The 18879-nt window shown below is 37.8% G+C and overlaps 1 protein-coding gene across 1 annotated transcript in view; it reads left to right on the top strand.

The window, feature by feature from the left end:
- MYO10 (myosin X) overlaps positions 1-18879 on the top strand; it is a 254020-nt gene that overhangs the window by 133273 nt on the left and 101868 nt on the right. The window contains exons 4-9 of the mRNA XM_072605464.1: positions 1756-1943; positions 7822-7956; positions 9479-9603; positions 10103-10116; positions 10229-10313; positions 12409-12512. Of these exons, the coding sequence (XP_072461565.1) occupies positions 1756-1943; positions 7822-7956; positions 9479-9603; positions 10103-10116; positions 10229-10313; positions 12409-12512 (651 nt within the window). The remainder of the gene's footprint in view (positions 1-1755; positions 1944-7821; positions 7957-9478; positions 9604-10102; positions 10117-10228; positions 10314-12408; positions 12513-18879) is intronic.

Genomic DNA, 18879 nt, shown 5'->3' with positions numbered 1-18879 from the left:
GCCATTTTGTTTAGGAGGTCTCCTCTTCCTGGAGTGCTCACCGCTCGCTGTCTTTTCTCCCTCTTAGAATCCTAGTTTCCTTCAAAACTCAGCCCACACCTAGTATAATATATCTAGTCTCAATCTAGAACCACCTCCTCTCTTTGAGACATTTCCTGCTAACCACCCACTGACCCCCCACCCTCCATTACTTTCATGTTTATATGTATACAGCTTGCTTCTCCTAAAATACATGTTTCTCAGTTATTCTTTGGTCTATTTTTTGTCTTTATCCCCAGAATCTAGCACAGTTCCTGGCACAGAATAGTTGCTTCAGATGTGTTGTTTGATTGAGATTGACTGGTTCTATTGCTGACTTATTAGTTATATTAAATAAAACAGCATTAACTTAAATTGTTCCTGGGAAGGACTTTTTGGGGTGGTCATTTAGTACAACCTGCTCATTTAACTGATGATGAGATCTACAAACATCACGTGTGCCTAAGGTGTCACCACTAGTTAACTGCAGAGTTAAGAGCAGAACAGCAGTGTCCTTTGTCTTTTCTGAAGGGCTCCTTTGAAAAAAGATTAGATTCATTAACTGTGGCTCCAAAACTGAGAACTAGCATAAATGGGTAAAGGGAGAAGGGAGAGAGGAAATTTCTATAGTGCCTGCTACATGCCAGGTACTGTGTGATAAGTGCTTTTTACAACTGTTATGTGATCTTTACGGTAACGCTGAGAAGGGGATACTATGATTATCCCCAATTTACAGTTGAGGAAGCTGAGGCAGACGTTAAGTGATTGACTTGCCCAAAGTCACACAGCTAAGTGTCTAAGGCCATATTTTGTAAGTAATATTTATATAGCTCTTAACTATGTGCCAGCAGATGCTTTATAGTTATTATCTGTTAATTCTTACAGCAACCCTGAGAGGTAGGTAGCATTATTACCTCCATTTATAGATGAAGAAACTGAGGCAAGTAGAGTTTAAGTGACTTGCTCAGGGTCACGCATCTAGAAGTGTCTGAGTCTAGATTTAAACTCAGGTCGCAGCACTCTATCTCCAAGCTTCCTTCAAGGCTAATGGCAACTGAGCATCATCTGAAAAGGCAGCTAGGTTATATGGAGGCTGATTTTGGCTTAGTGTATAAACAACTTTCTGACTGTTAGAGCAGTCCAGTAATGGATTTGGTTCATTCTGAGGCATTGATATTATGATCGCTGGAAACTTTTTGGAGAGGGGGGAGTAGTTGAAGTTAAATGACTTACCCAGGGTCACACAGCTAGTAAGTGATAAACTGAGGTGTTTTAGATAGTGCGCATACATTGGGGTGGGAATTGGATTAGATAACCTCTACACACCCCTTAAAAACACTCAGTTTATTGGCATGAGATAAGACGAGGTTAAGAAGAAGTACATTGTGTATTTATACCCTCTGAAATTGTTGGGTAATAATATATTTATTACAAAAGACATTTTCTGTAGTTACACAAACTGCATTCTTCATTTAGGCTATGTGTGTTCAGACTGTACCCCACTTTGATGGTGGGGATATGCTACATTAGAGTTTATATACAGCTTCTGTATGGTTGAACTCTTCTCTGGTTGCTTTTCTCATAATAATACCTGGAGTTTGCATAATGCTTTTGAGTTTATAAAGTGGTTTACACATGTCACTTTGTTCTGTTTCTTAGAGCAAAAGCTCCTCTTGATGGCTTGTGTTGCTCGTAAGCTTGTGAATCACTGTGTGTCTCCTCTGTCTGTATTTACAGACCTACATTGGTTCCATCGTTGCTTCTGTGAACCCTTACAAGACCATTCCTGGCCTGTATGACCAGTCAACAATGGAACACTACAGCAGGCACCACATGGGGGAGATCTCACCTCACATCTTTGCAGTTGCTAATGAATGTTACCGCTGTCTGTGGAAGCGTCATGACAACCAGTGTGTTCTCATCAGGTAAATGGACATGATTTTAATAATTTATGATTCTGCTTGTATGCTTTATCTGAGAATGTGAGATCATCATCATAATGGAGACTGGGGAAAAAGGCCAAAGATTTGGGGGTGTAGGGTATCGAGGAGGGATTGACAGGAAAGAATGAAGTTAGCCAAAAACTACTACTTTGTATATTTCCCCTTAAATCTCTTTAATTATTGGGTCTCCGAGGATGCAGTGTCACCACATGCTCCAATTGTCCTGTGAAAGAAAACATGCTTGGCTTACACACTAATAAGGATAATTTAATGGAAAAAATATTTTATACCCACATACTGTTGCCTTTTGAACTACTACTTCCTTTCATTATAAATGCCTTTTTTTCTTTCAAACTTAGGCATGCCTTTTTGAACAGTTTGATAATCTCTTTTTACCAGGCTTGAAAATTACATCTATCAAAAGATCTTTTGGGAGCTCATTTGGAAAGAATCATCTACAATTGTTAGTTATTTAACGAAAGATAATTATTCTACCCTATTTCTTCCATTGTTTGACATTAATTGCTCTTTAATTTTATGAGGCTTTGAATAGTATTCCATTTGCTGTCTTCACTACTGCTGTTCCCCTAGCACTTCTAAGTTGAAAGTGTTTCACACATATAGAGCCAACTTCTGGCTTCATACATACACTAATCTTTCATTGAGTTTTTGGCAGGCTTTACTATGCCCAGGCAGGAAAACAGAATGAAAGCCATTTGGCACTCAGGGATTGCCAAATACTTTTATTAACACACATTAATTTGGCTATTTTCAGTTCTCCTGTCTCATCCATGAAACTTACCCTCATCTTTTATCATCGGTGAAACCAGCTCAATAAAATGAGTTGTTTAGAACCACATACTTGGATGTACTGGCTTTGTAGCCAGAAGTTCTGTCTCCTCTTCTTACTATTGAACAGTGTTGTGATGAACTTTTTCTGTTTTATTAAGTTGAATCAAAATAGTATGTATTGAAGTGTTTAGTCAAGGTGCCTCAGCAGTACAATAATACCTCACTACATAAGACTATGATTTCAGGATCTGTAATAACCTGATGTAGCAATCCTGAAGTTTGAAGGGCAGATTGGTTAAGTGAAGTGGCTTAACGGTCAAAGAAATCTGGGTTTAAGACCAACCCTGCCGCATGCTGGCTAAGTGAGCCCGAGGCAAATCAGTTAACTTTTCAATGTCCTGGGTAATTTTCTAAGGCTCTTAAGTTTCAGAATAGTGGTAGATCTAAATCTATGATAGAAGAATCCTCACCAGGCCTGCTGTGCCCCATTGATATCATAGTTTCAGACACACACATCCCCCTCAAAAAAAAGTCCTCATGGATAGGAAACTCCCTCAACCTGTTTAAATCAACACTATGGTATTCCTTGCCTGGGTCCATTGAGAGATGAATTGATTTGCCCAGGCTCACATAGCAGCCAGTATCTGTCAGGGACAAAACTCAAGCCCATATTATCTGGACTCTGTGACCATGCTTTCTTTGTACCATCTATGTGGCCTCTCAACTTTTTATTTCCCATTAAAAAAAAAGTTTACTAAGCATATATACTAATGAAAATCACAGACTGAAAAAGCATTTGTTAATGATTATTATGTGATCTACTTTAGGGGGGAGGGGGAAAAGACTTTCATATATAAGCTGTATTAAAAATGAATGCCATTAATTCCAGAGGGTCTTATTTTGGTAAAACAAACTACTAACAGACTGACAGATCTCTCTTGGAAAACTTCTGAAAAGTAACTTACTCTTTGTACTTGAAAGTAATTCAAATGCATTTCCTTAAAAATCCCATAATGCTTCTCTTTTGAAAACTAACCACAGCCTCTTCCTACAGCCCCCACTCCCACCAACCTTCTACCCCCTGGTCAAATCTAAATGTCTTCTCTTTTATGGTATCTTACTGCCACCAAAGTTTAATTTCAGTTATTTATATTGGAGCCTAATGCTAATTCTGCCCACAGGGTCCAAAGCAACCAAGACCCTTTGGCTCACATTCAGGGTAGCTCTTGCCCTGTGCTGAATCCCATTCCCATAGTGTTTGAGTGAACTTCTGTGGAGTCCAAAGTACTTGCTGAAACAGGGAACATTAACTAAAAGGAGTTGTGAAAGAGTTGATATAGAACTGTTCTACTTCTAGATGAGTTTTAAGACATGCCAACAATGCCTGCTGTCTTTATCCTCATTTTACAGATGAGGAAACTGAGGCTATAAGAGATAAGTGAATTAGTACCCAAGGTCAACACAGGTAGTGAAATGTCTAAGGCAAGAGTCAAACGTGGATCTTCTGGAATCCAAGCCTAGCACTCTATCCCTACTTGCAGGACTTAGCTGTCCTACTGAGGCAAACTAACTCAAGAGAATTTAAGTAGCCAAGGCCACACAGTTAAGTGACATGATAGGGATTTTAATCCTGGTCTTTATAGGTTCAGGGCTTTTTGTACTACAGTTTTATTTCAGTTTCTTGGATTATTAAATACTAAAATAACTTTGATTTCAGTAGGGAAAAAAAGTGAAAGACCACAAATCCATCTGACAGTGTAGCCTTGGAGTTCTAGAGGGAAGATTAGAATGTGGTTATTGTACATATTCATATGTAATTAAAATACCACACCATAGAACAACCAAGAAAGCTTCTGTTGTATAATGCAAATGTGAACATCATAATTTGATCTAGATAAAGCTACAGCAAACTTTCAGACCCAGGAGAGATTTTAAATTGGAATTGTTTGCATATTAATGCAAATTTTCTTTTAGAATTATTGCTAGGACTTTTTCTTTGAGAAGGAAAAAACATTTTTTTTAAAATGGAAACATGCTGTGGTTTCCATTTAGATTTCCTTGAGCATAAAGTGCCCTCTTGTGGACTTACTCAGTTTTGTTACTTTAAAAGCATTCTTTCTTTCACCTTATTTCTCACATGCCTGCCATGCATCCTAGACTTTACAAAAAGCGATTAGGCACAGTAAAAAGGGCCTTACTGTTGATTTATTTAATCTAATGCCCTCATTTTACAGATGAATTAACGTAGGCCCAGAAAGATAAAACAACTTGACTTGAATTTCACCTTCCCATATACTGGGGATACAAAATCCAAAATGAAACAATCCTTTTCCTCAAGGAAATTTACTTTCTGTTCAGGGGATATAGCATGGATCCAGACAAGTACATTCATGATGAAAGTGAAAAGAAAATGTTGCAGTCTCATTAAATGAAAAGTTAGAGCTAAAAGACCAACATCTACAATGGAATACTTCTTCCTCTTACTCTCTTTTTCCACTTTTAAAACATTTTGGGTATCGCCTTCCTTCATCATCCCTGTAATCTGTTCATGTGTAGCAAAGCACTGTATAGCTAGTGAATCTTGAGGTATAAGCAGCTAAGTGGGTATTAAATATCCTATGAATTGCCCCAGTGAGTGTCTTCATCATTCTTTGATGCTTTTCCTCTCTAAGGCATGAGGGCTAGAAAGATTTTGATGCCACCAGTCAGCTGGAGGGATTTCTGATCCCAGGTGTGACACAGGTTCTGTCAGGATGATTCTTATTTTCAGGGATAATTAGGAAGGGCCAGAATTGATTTAGTTGCCAAAAACCGAATGTTTGTGTGACTGGGGCAGCTAGGTGACTCAGCAGATAGAGCACTGGGCCTGCAGTGAGGAAGATCTGAGTTTAAATTCAGCCTCAGACATTTTACTATCTGTGTGACCCTGGGCAACTCACTTAATCCTGTTTGCCTCAGAGCCAGAGAAAGAAATGGCAAACCTCTTCAGTATGTTTGCCAGGAAAACCCTAAATGGGGTCACGAAGAGGCAGATGTAACTGATCAACAACAGGTACTTGTGTTGGAAGTTCTGTTCTGAAGAATATACTTTCTGTACAATTGCTGGAAGAGGTTGAGAGTGGTAATGCAGACGTTTGAAACCAGCAAACAGCCCAGACTGTGCTTTGACTCTCAGGCAGCTTTAGAAAGACGTAGCTAACAAATTTACTTGGAGTTATTAACTGGGTAGTCAAAGAAGTCATGTCTCCGTTGGGCTAAAGAATGTATACGGAGAATGTTATTCTTAGCAGGAGTACTCTTAAAGGAAAAGGTTAAGCTGTGAATTGATTTCTAGAGTGTACTGATTGAGATGTTTTGTATTTGAAAGGTATCAGTTAAGGCCAGCCCTGCTTTCTCTTTCCTATTTCAGAGTTTTTCCCATCTCCTTCCTGTTTCTTGGGCTTAAGAAACTGTCTCCATAGGGAACAAGCAAAAGAAGGGAAAATGGGAAGATTAATAATGATGGATAGAAGACCTTCCTGATCTGTTTTCATGCTGGTGTCCTCTGTGGAGTTAATTGGGGGGGAGGGGGGGGTGTCAACGAGGCAGTGGGATTAAGTGACTTGCTCAGGGTCACATAGCTAGTATCAAGTGTCTGACACCAGATTTGAACTTGGGTCCTCCTCACCCTAGGCCCAGTGCTCCATCCACTGCACCACCTAGGTGTCCCAGAGTTAATTTCTTGAAAGAACTTGAATCATTCCCACTTTTGAATCATTCTAATTATTTTTCTGGCTTATTTTTTAAATAATAAAATGTTATAATTTAAAATAACAAATTTTTAAAAATCAAAAGCTTAATATTTGTCATTTAACACATAGAAGGTTCTCATGATTTGTCCACTGAGTAAAATCTGATGATTTTTCTGATGACACATCAGTATTAAAACGAAGCCAATATTTCACTTAAGAAAAGTATTCCACATAGTATTGCACTTTAAGAAATGATGAACGGGAAGACTTTAGAGAGGCCTGGAAAGACTTATGATCTGCTGCTGAATGAAAGGAGCAGAACCAGGAGAACTTCGTGCACAGCAATGACCACAGCATGTGAGAGTTTTTTCTGGTAGACTTGGAACGTCATTGTAATGCAAGGCCTTAAAAAAAAAATTCTCAATGGTCTTTTGAGGCAAAATGCCTTCCACACCTGGAGAAAGAATTTTGGAATTAAATTGCAGAATGTAGCAGATCATTTTCTTTTGTATTACGTTTTGGTTTGTTATATGATTTCTCCCATTCATTTTAATTCTTCTACGCAACATGACTATAGTAAAAATGTATTTAATAGGAATGTATGTGTAGAACCTATATAAAATTGTATGCCATCTCTGGGAGGGAAGAGGGAGGCAGGGGGAGGAAGGGGAAAAAAATCTAAGTTAAATGGTAGTGATTATAGAACACTGAAAATAAATAAAATTAATAAAAATTTAAAAAACAAAACAAATTATAAATCCTAAAAAAAAGAAAAGTATTCCATGACAAATCATAAAAATGAGAGCAATCTAAAAGATCAGAAAAGGATGATAGACTCTCCTGAACTCCAAGCCTACACCACCAACGGTCTATTGGACATTTTTACCTTGATGGCTATACCTCTCGATTTGGGTACTGGAAATTACATGAGTTACATGCTATCTTCTCTTGTTTGATAAATGTTTCATGTATATATCTCATTACTCAGTTGGATTCTAAGTCCTTTAAATACATAAATCATGGTTTATACTTTATTCTTCAAAGTTCCTAACTAATATTTGTATAGTCATGTGTTTGGCCATAGCAGAGGGAGAGGGGTGAGGGGGATAAGTTTTCTTTTTTATGTAATGCAACTTCCATAGTATTATCTTTTTCATTCTTAAGATAGTAACTTTAATTTCTTAACCATAAAAGGGAATATGAAGAGTGAGAGAGATTGCTAGCTGCAGAAATGAAGTGTTCTGTTACTTAGCACTATTATATTGTAGTAATTACCTTAATTTTTAAATGATGATGATTAGTATAGTGCTATATCTTTCCTTCTATTTGTCTTTCAGTGGTGAAAGTGGGGCAGGTAAAACAGAGAGCACTAAGCTGATCCTCAAGTTCCTGTCTGCTATCAGCCAGCACTCTTTGGAATTATCAATAAAAGAAAAGACGGCCTGTGTGGAACAAGCTATTCTTGAAAGCAGGTATTTCTTAACTTAATTATCCTGGTTTTTTAATATCAAAAATGCCTAATGGTTTTGAGAGTTGCCTCCTAAATGCTTCTGTTAAAAGGACAGGTCACTTTTGTTACCAGTAGCTACTCTGTGAACTACACCAACATGTTTCCATTATGTTTCAAGGAGAATAAGATCAATTAACAAACAAAAATTATAATTATTGAGGAACCAACGTTATGAAGAAGACACTGGTACATATTAGCAGAAAGACAGGTTTTTAATAATCATATACCATGTGAATTGGAAGCATTTAGGTTTTCTCTTACCTCATAATTGTGAGCTTTGGAACTTAAGAGATCTTAGCGTAGGGACTTCATCTGAAAGTGTTGTTAACCTTGGACATCTGCAGCTCCCCTACCCGCCTTTGTTTTTTAATTAAAAAAAAAGAATAGAAATCTATATTCTCTCACTCCCACCATATTGGGAAGAAAGGAGAAAAAACAGCAAGTTCCTTGTAATAGATACTCATAGTCAAGCAAAACAGAAGTACTTACTGGCTGCATGTATGTATGTGTACATATACATACATGCATAGGTATGAAAATGTAATGACTCATATTCTGTCTCCTTCAGGAAGACTTTGCAGATCCTCTGGCTTGAGCCAGTAATAGTCTTGGATTTTATTCGTCTGTACCTATATTATTGAACCTTACCATTATACTTGCTTGTGCATATATGCCTAATTCTATTTTTGTATACTTATTTTTTATGTTATGCTGTAATTTCTGTGATTTCTAACATGGGGGGAGGTAGTCAACACATTGCCATAAAATACTTTTTGGAAGTATGAAGAAATAATACATTTGTTTAGCAGTATCAAGAATGAGGTATCTTAACAGCAGTTCATATAAGAATTTTAAAGATAATTTATGCTGTCAGTTTTTATGGAAAAAAATTTGCCTTTGTTTTCTTCATGACATAGGTATGCTAATTTACACAGAAATCAGTCAGCTGTCCATTTTGAATTTTTCATAAATATTCAAACTATAATGACTTCTCAATCAAAATAATTCTCATTATAAATACTGTTTAATTTCCTTATTTTTCAAAATAAGAAAATTCACTGAGAGGTAACATATAGTACATTGTATGGAGTACTCTCTTTGGAGGTAGGAAAACCTAGCTTTAGGTCTTGCTTCTGATGCATGCCAGTAGTGTGACCCATTCACCTCTAGGTGCCTCGAACAGCCCTCTAAGACTAAGTTGCAGGCAAGTTGTCATCATTATTGGTGGAGGGACTTTCCACATGAAGAATTCTTTAATACTGGCATCACATATCTATACTAAAAAAGAAAAAAAAAAGCAGCAAATAATTGCCATGTCAAGGAAAGTTCTAGGTTTGGCTAAAGAATAAAGGGTATAGCACCTGTGTGTGGATAATATTTATTTCTGGTTTCGGTAGAGATGACCTTATTGGGGGGAAATGATTTTATTGTTTTTACTTCTGTTCCTAATTAACCCTTTCTTCTTCTACTCTCTCATTTCCCAGCCCAATTATGGAAGCTTTTGGTAATGCAAAGACTGTTTACAACAACAACTCCAGTCGCTTTGGGAAGTTTATTCAGCTGAACATCTGTGAGAAGGGAAATATTCAAGGAGGAAGAATTGTAGATTGTATCCTGTTTTCCTTTTCATTTCTTCTCTATTTAACCTTGATAAGTAGGAATGACCTACTACTGATGCTGGATTGTCATAGTGATGGAGGGAATAAAGAGAGAGAAACATTATCTTCCTGGATCTGCTTTAAATGTTTGATTTAAGAGTAAGCAGCATTGAACTACTTACTTAGCGCACATGATTAAGAACAAATTGTTGTTTGGAACGCTCTAGTAGCTGGTATCATTATCTTAAACCCTGTGCTCATAATTAACCATAAAGACATAGATGGTTGAAATCTATTGTCACATAATTTGACTTCTGATATTCTAGGATTTAGCATGTTTGTAATTACATCTGGATGAGCTAGTCCTATTTTAGATTCATTTGTGTTCTGGCAACACAAATAACATGTCAAGAGAGACTGTTAAAGGAAAATAAAAAACAGAAGATTGTAGACAAAGCTAATTTAAAATTCTTGATTTTTCCTTGACTTGAAATTTCTTTCAATACGAAGATTTATTAGAAAAAGTAAGTCTTTTTTTTTGTTCAGTTTGCATTTTGTTTGGTATTTTTTAAAAAGATTATCAATTTATTTAAATTAACAAGTGAAAAACAGTGTTAATTGGATATATTCCCACAGAACCGCGTGGTAAGACAGAATCCCGGAGAAAGGAATTATCACATATTCTACGCACTGCTGGAAGGACTAGGGAATGAAGAGAAAGGTGAGTGACAGAAACAGTAGGTACACATCTGTTTGTAACCTAATTTCCATTTAAAAAAATTAATAATCATAAAAGAGCTATAGAGAAAGTGTTATGAAATGTGTTTGTAGGTTAGTTGTTTCAAAATAAATGGAAGACTGAATTTACTGCAGGGCCAAATAATGTAGGGAGAAGAAAACAGAGAGAAAACCTGGAATCTCCTTGGCTTTTGGCCTTTCTTGTACATTTTTAATTCAGAGGATGTTTCTCAAAAGAAAAGCATTGAAATTGATTTTTTTTGGTATGACACATGAATAACAATCCTTTCCAACATTTACAGGAGTGAAAAGAATCTCTCTAATTAGTCGGTCCACCATTTGTTGTTTTCTAATAATAAAAGCTGACATTTATTTAACGTTTTTCAGTTGTAAAATATTTTTGTTCCTCCCAACAACACTATATGTGAAGTATTGCCAATATTAGTAGATTGTTTAACAACATCCATCAGAATGCCTGCACCAAGCATTATACTAGCCTCTGGGAGTGTAGAGGAAAAAAAAGGTGATGGGGGTTGTGGTAAACAGTTCCTTCTCTCAGGAAGCATATATATTGTGTGTGTGTGTGTGTGTGTATGTGTGTGTGTGTGTTTGGCAGGGATGGTTTGAGGTGGCGAAGAGATATCAGGGGAAACAGGAAAGACTTCATGTAGAAGGTAGAGCTTAAGTTGAACTTTGAAAGAAGTGATACATTTTAAGAAATAGCAAGCAGATTTGGAGAGGTAACCTACCCAGTGTCACTCAGATGGTAGATAATACGAAACCTGAAACCAACAGATCTCTTTCTGTTAAAGGCACCAATATCTTTCTAGTCATCTAACTTTATAACATTGGTGGTGGTGGTTCAGTTGTTTTCAGTTGTGTCTGACTCTTCATGACCTCATTTGGGGTTTTCTTGATAAAGATACTGGAGTGGTTTGCTGTTTCCTTCTCCAGCTCATTTTATAGGTGAGGAAACTGAGGCAAACAGGATACAGTGATTTGCCCAGAGTCACACAGTAAGTGTCTGAAGCTAGATTTGAACTCAGGAAGATGAGTCTTCTTGACTCCAGGCCTGTCACTACCCACTGAGCAACCTAGCTGCTCCTCACAATCTTGGAGTCATCCTCAACTCTTCCTTCTTCCACCCTGCCTCATTGCTAATCAGATACTTCCACACTCTCTCTCCTCCATCTGTCTCTCCACTCACACTAGACTATAGCTACTCTAATTCAAATGTTCATGTTCTCTCACATGGACTATGGCAAAAGTGTCCTAATCGCTTTCTTGTCTTCTAGTCTCTCCCCGCTCAAATGCATCCTATGCACAGTTGCCAAAATTATACTGCTATATAGTACAAGTCTGTTCACGTAACTCTATTGCCAAGAAGTTTTACTGGCTGCCCCTTGCCCTTGGAATTCTTCACCACTGTTTGACTTTTAAAGCTCTTTATGATCCATCTTTGGTCTTCATTTCCATGATTAATGCATATTACTCACTCTCCTTCATGCACTCTACAATCCAGCTAAATTGACCTGCTTACTGTTCCCCATTTAGGATATTACATGTTGCATCTCCAGGTCTTTCCTCAGGGTAAGGCCTGGAATATACCTCTGCCTTTAAAATCCCTAGCTTCCATGTTACCTCTTACCAAAGGCCTTTCCCTGTTCCCTTCTTCCCTCTAGTTTCTTACACCATTTCCCCAGTAATTACTTGATATGTATTTTGTGTTTTGGTTTCTGTATGTAGGTTCTTTCCCCTAGTAGAATATAAGCTCCTTGAGAGCAAGAACTGTTTCATTTTTTTTCTTTGTATCCCCAGTTCCTAGTACAGTACCTGGCACTCAGTTGGCTTTTAATACTGCACTGATTTTAACATGTTTCAGCGTCCTGGTGTATAAAAATACACCTAACATAAATAATTGTTTTTCTGTGAGGGGGAGATGGTAGTGAGGTATACTTGGTTCTCTTTTTATTGCTGGAGGAAAACATTTTGTATTGTGTTGTTCCCTAAGCTAATCAGCTAAATAGCAACAACAAAAAAATTGTGGACTTACATTTTTCTCTCTTTTTATATTACAGAAGAATTTTATTTATCTGTGCCAGAAAATTACCACTACTTGAATCAGTCTGGGTGTGTAGCAGACGCGACAATCAATGATAAAGAATCCTTCAAGGATGTCATTGTAAGTTACTTTCCTAATAGGAGTTAACTTTTTAACTTTCTGGTACAGTGTACTGTCAGTTACCTAAGTAAAAACTGAAATAATGATTAATCAACAAGCATTCAAAGACAGGCATTTCTCTTTTTTATCCTTCTGCTTCCAGTTTACCTTCAAAGATTGGGTACTCCTTTTTACATGACATTAAAATTAAGAACCAAAAGGGACCTTGAGAGATAATGAAATATGTTAATAATAATATTCACATTTACATAGTTCTTTGCAATTGACAACGTTTTCCTCAAAACTAGTTAGGTTGTACAAGTAGTTTCCCTTCTTTCTGGATCAGAAAAGTAATTCACAGAGAGGTTAAATGATTCTTGTCCCAGGGTTAATGAGTGGTGAGGCTTGGGCTTTAGTATTTTGACAAGACACCAGTGCTCTTTCCACAACACCAAAATGAAGGAGGAATTTTTACACCCCTTTGGACAAGCTTGTTCATTTTTTAAAATATTTAATTAATTTATTTGTTGTCAGTTTTCAACAATCACTTCCATCAGTTTTAAGTTTTCTCCACCTCCTTCTCCATTCCCTTCCTGAGAAGGCATGCAATCTTATATGGGTTCTATGCATACATTCTTATTAAAAACATTTTCACATTAGTCATGTTGCATAGAAGAATTAAAATGAATAGGAGAAACCAAAGTGAAAACATAACACAAAAGAAAATAGTCTGCTTCATTCTGCATTCTGATTCCACAGTTCTTTTCCTGAATATGGAAGGCATTTTGCCTCAAGAGTCCCTTGGGAATGTTTTAGGGCCTTGCATTGCTATGAAGGACTAAGTCTATCAGAAACAGCCCTCGCATACTGTGGCTGTTACTATGTATAATGTTCTCCTGGTTCTGCTCATTTCACTCAGCATCAGTTCATATAAATCTCTTCAGGTTTTTCTGAAGTCCATTTGTTCATCATTTCTTATAGCCCAGTAGTACTCCATTACATTCATATACCACAACTTGTTCAGTCATTCCCCAATTGATGGGCATCCCCTCGATTTCCAGTTCTTTTTTCTTATTATTATTAATTTATTTAACTTTTAACATTCATTTTCACAAAATTTTGGGTTCCAAATTTTTCTCCCCATTTGTCCCCTCCCCCCACCCCAAAACACCGAGCATTCTAATTGCCCCTATCACCAACCTGCCATCTCTTTTGTCATCCCTCCCTTCCCTTGTCCCCATCTTCTCTTTTGTCCTGTAGGGCCAGATAACTTTCTGTACCGCTTTACCTGTATTTCTTATTTCCTAGTAGCAAGAACAGTACTCGACAATTGTTCCTAATACTTTGAGTTCCAACTTCTCTTCATCCCTCCCTCCCCACCCATTCTCTTTGGAAGGCAAGCAATTCAATATAGGCCATATCTGTGTAGTTTTGCAAATGACTTCCATAATGGTTGTGTTGTGTAAGACTAACTATATTTCCCTCCATCCTATCCTGCCCCGCATTGCTTCTATCTCTCTTTGGATCCTGTCCCTCCCCAAGAGTGTTGACTTCAAATTGCTCCCTCCTCCCATTGCCCTCCCTTCCATCATCGACCCCCCCCCCCCCCCCCGCTTATCCCCTTCTCCCCCACTTTCCTGTATTGTAAGATAGGTTTTCATACCAAAATGAGTGTGCATTTTATTCCTTCCATTAGTGGAATGTGATGAGAGTAAACTTCATGTTTTTCTCTCACCTGCCTTCTTTTTCCCTCTACTAAAAAGTCTTTTGCTTGCCTCTTTTATGAGAGATAATTTGCCCCATTCCAGTTCTCTCTTTCTCCTCCTGATATATTTCTGTCACCCCTTAATTTCATTTTTTTAAGATATGATCCCATCCTATTCAATTCACTCTGTGCTCTCTGTCTCTGTGTGTGTGTGCGTGTGTGTGTGTAATCCCCCCCACTACCCAGATACTGAAAAGCTTCAAGAGTTACAAATATTTTCTTTCCATGTAGGAATGTAAACAGTTCAACTTTAGTAAGTCCCTTATGACTTCTCTTTGCTGTTTGCCTTTTCATGCTTCTCTTCAATCTTGTGTTTGAAAGTCAAATTTTCTTTTCAGCTCTGGCCTTTTCATCAGGAATGCTTGAAAGTCCCCAATTTCATTGAAAGACCATTTTTTCCCCTGAAGTATTTTACTCAGTTTTGCTGGGTAGGTGATTCTAGGTTTTAGTCCTAGTTCCTTTGACTTCTGGAATATTCTATTCCATGCCCTTCGATCCCTTAATGTAGAGGCTGCTAGATCTTGTGTTATCCTGATTGTGTTTCCACAATACTTGAATTGTTTCTTTCTAGCTGCTTGCAATATTTTCTCCTTGACCAGGGAACTCTGGAATTTGGCCACAGTATTCCTAGGAGTTTCTCTTTTTGGATCTCTTTCAGGCGGTGATCTGTGGATTCCTTGAAGACTTATTTTGCCCTCTGGTTCTAGAATCTCAGGGCAGTTTTCCTTGATAATTTCATGAAAGATGATGTCTGGGCTCTTTTTTTGATCATGGCTTTCAGGTAGTCCCATAATTTTTAAATTGTCCCTCCTGGATCTATTTTCCAGGTCAGTTGTATTTCCAATGAAATATTTCACATTATCTTCCATTTTTTCATTCTTTTGGTTTTGTTTTGTGATTTCTTGGTTTCTCATAAAGTCATTAGCCTCCATCTGTTCCATTCTAATTTTGAAAGAATTATTTTCTTCAGTGAGCTTTTGAATCTCCTTTTCCATTTGGCTAATTCTGCTTTTTAAAGCATTCTTCTCCTCATTGGCCTTTTGAACCTCTTTTGCCAATTGAGTTAGCCTATTTTTCAAGGTGTTCTTTTTTTGGGTCTCCTTTAGCAAGGTGTTGACCTGCTTTTCGTGCTTTTCTTTCGTCTCTCTCTCATTTCTCTTCCCACTTTTTCCTCCACCTTTCTAACTTGATTTTCAAAATTCTTTTTGAGCTCTTCCATGGCCTGAGCCCATTGAATATTTATTTTGGATGTGTGGGATACAGAAGCCTTGACTTCTGTGTCTTTCCCTGATGGTAAGCATTGTTCTTCCTCATCAGAAAGGAAGGGAGGAAATATCTGTCCACCAAGAAAGTAACCTTCTATGGTCTTATTTTTTTTCCCTTTTCTGGGCATTTTCCCAGCAAGTGACTTGACTTCTGAGTGTTCTCTCCACCCTCACCTCGCCTCCAGATCCACCCAGCCAGCACTTGGGGTCTGAGATTCAAATGCTGCTTCCTAGGCTCAGGGCTTTGGGCGGGGGCAGGGCTGCTATTCAGTGTGAGATTAAGTTCAGGTGCTCAGATGGGGGCAGGGCCGCCTCACAGGACTCAGTTCCCTCAGGGGGTTTATGCAGAGACCTTTAACAATGGATCCGGGCTCCTGCCTGCTTGGGCAGCCCCCACCTCAGCCTCCCAAGGGGGCCCAAGCCATGGGGACACCCCACTCCCCTGTTGGCCACCCAAAAAGACTCTCTCACCGACCCCTGCCACCTGTGGGTGGAGGGACACGTGCGGCTGCCGGAGATTCCGTCCCTGAAGCCCGCTCGGATCTGCTCCTCTGGTGCCGCGTGGCCAAGGCAGGGCTGGGCTCCGCTCCGGGTCTGGTGCGCTTACAGACCTTTGGTGTCTGTTTTCAGGTGTCTCTGGAACAGAAATCTCGTCCGCTCTGTTGTTCTGTGGCTTCTGCTGCTCCAGAATTTGTTGGGAGTTCTTCTTTACAGATATTTTATGGGCTGTGGGTTCAGAGCTAGCATATGTGTATCTTTCTACTCCGCTGTCTTGGCTCCTCCCCCCTCTATTTCCAGTTCTTGACCAGCACAAAAAGAGCTGCTGTAAATATTTTTGTACATGTGGGATCTTTTCCTATTTTTATGATCTCTTTGGATACAGTCCCAGAAGCAATATTGCTGGGTCAAAGGGTATTTACATTTTTGTAGCCCTTTGGTCATAGTTCCAAATTACTCTCCAGAATGATTGAATCAGCTCACAGCTCCACCAACAATGAGTTAGTGTTCCAACTCTCCCACATCTTCTTCAACATTTATCAACTTCCTGTTTTGTCATGTTAGCCAATCTGATAGGTGCGATGTGGTAACTCAGAGTTGTTTTGATTTGTATCTCTCTAATCAATAGTGATTTAGAGCATTTTTTCATATGACTATACATAGCTTTAATTTCTTTCTCTGAAAATTGCCTGTTCATATCCTTTGATCATTTATCAATTGAGGAAAGACTTGTATTCTTATAAATTTGACTAAATTCTCTATATGTTTTAGAAATGAGGTCTTTATCACAGACACTAGTTTAAAAATATTTTTCCAGTTTTCTGCTTCTCTCCTAATCTTGGTTGCATTAGGTTTGTGTAAAAAAACTTTTCAATTTAATGTAATCAGAATTATCCATTTTGCACTTCATAATGTTCTCTGTCTCTTGTTTGGTCACAAATTCCTCCATTCTTCATAAATCTGACAAATACACTATTCCTTGCTCCCCTGATTTGTTTATAGTTTCAGTCTTTGTACCTATATCATGCATCCATTTGGACTTTATTCTTGTGTGCAGTGTCAGGCATTGGTCTCTGCCCAGTTTCTGCCACACTATAATCCAGTTTTCCCAGCAATTTTTGTCAGATAGTGAGTTCTTATCCCAGAAGCTGGGGTCCTTGGGTTTATCAAACTGTGGACTGCTAGCATATTTACCTTTTAATTTAAGATTTCTAGCCATAAAAACCATACTTCAATTCATTTTAGTGTTTTCTTGTCTTGGTAGTTCAAAGAGTTGTTAGTGAAATTTCTCCTTTTTCCCTTAACATGAGATGAGGCAGTGTGGCAGAGAGGATGGAGAGGTGACCTCAGTCAGGAAGACCAGAGTTCAAGGTCACTTCTGATGTATACTTGGCCACGTGATGCAGGACAAGTTACTTAAACTTCGTTCCTCGAGGCCACTCTCTAAGATTGAAGTCACAGAAAACTTACCTTGCCCTTTTATTTGGGTAGAGAGAGTTTCTTCATCCAGGAGTTCCCTTTATCATTAACATCAAATTTCCAGTCCTTATCCTTATACCTTTTGTAAGCTCAGTCACTTCCTGTATCCCACTCGTATTCTGTTTCTTGTAGGCATAATCATTTACCATTTATGGGTAATTATCATGTTCTTATGGTAATTTATGTTCCAGTTATACATAAACAGAGGACAAGCAATGAATACTTTGATTGTAAAAACTTTTCATTAGAACTTCTCTTCTCCAGCTTAAATAAGACTGTTCTTTAACTTTTCCTTATATGAACCCCTTTTCCATCTTTTCAGTCATCTCTGTCACCCTTGTCTGAAACATTGCTGGTTCCTCTTCTTCCTAAATTTGGTGATCAAAAACTAGGTACACTGCCTTAATAAAAGTCTAAATAATGTAAAATATATAGGCAACATAATTCACCAGCAAAGTGATATCTTACATCTTATATCCTATTCTTGGGGTTTTTTAGTCCTTTTACATTTTATGCTCTCATTTATAAATTCCTTTTCTAATTGATCAGTGCTGTTTTGAACTTGATGCCAGTCTTCCAGAAGAATGCATTGGATTTAATCAGAAGACTGATTTCAGCTCTGTCATATACTGTGGACACTTGTATACACAGTAAAATATTTGCTGTGGAGCAAGACTTGAGTACTCAAGCAGATTCAACTAAGAGGATTTCAGAAAACTTTTGTTATAAAGTAATCCTACTGATAAATTATTCTCAAGACCTCCCCAATTTAGTAATATCCATCTTTAACAAATGTTACTAAAATTGTCTTCTCAGTGCATTGTGCAAGAGGCAGCTAGAGAGTACAAGGGACCTGGAGTCAGGAAGCTCTGAGTTGGACTTGGGCTTCAGACACTGACTGGCCAAGTCACTTTACACAAATTACTTTCACTTTAGACCTTAGGCAAATCTCTTTCATGCTCTCTGCCTGTTTCCTTTTCTGTAAAATGAGAATGATAATAAATAAAACCTACCTCACAGGGTTGTTGTCAAATCATGTATTGTATGTAAATCACAAACCTTAAAATATTATGTAAATCCTAAGTATCATAATTATCAACATACTGGATTAACGAAGATTCTTGAACTGTTCCCTGTATAAAACCACTACAGAAATCATTCTGATTGTTGCCAAACATTGATCACTTTATATTTAGCCTTCAAACAAGTTTTTTGTTGTATGGTATTTTTATTTCATAGTTAATGATAAACTGATAAAGTTAATGGAAGTGGAATCAGAAATGTTGCAGAGATTATAAAATCGTAGTTTTAGACCTGGATTGGAACTTAGACATTACCATATCCACCTCCTTCATTTTACACTTAAGGAAATTGAGGCCCA

Source organism: Notamacropus eugenii, chromosome 4 (genome assembly GCF_028372415.1).
Source record: "Notamacropus eugenii isolate mMacEug1 chromosome 4, mMacEug1.pri_v2, whole genome shotgun sequence".
Classification (NCBI taxonomy): Eukaryota; Metazoa; Chordata; class Mammalia; order Diprotodontia; family Macropodidae; genus Notamacropus; species Notamacropus eugenii.
Note: the sequence above shows the minus strand (reverse complement) of the source record. Positions and strands in the feature narration are given on the sequence as shown.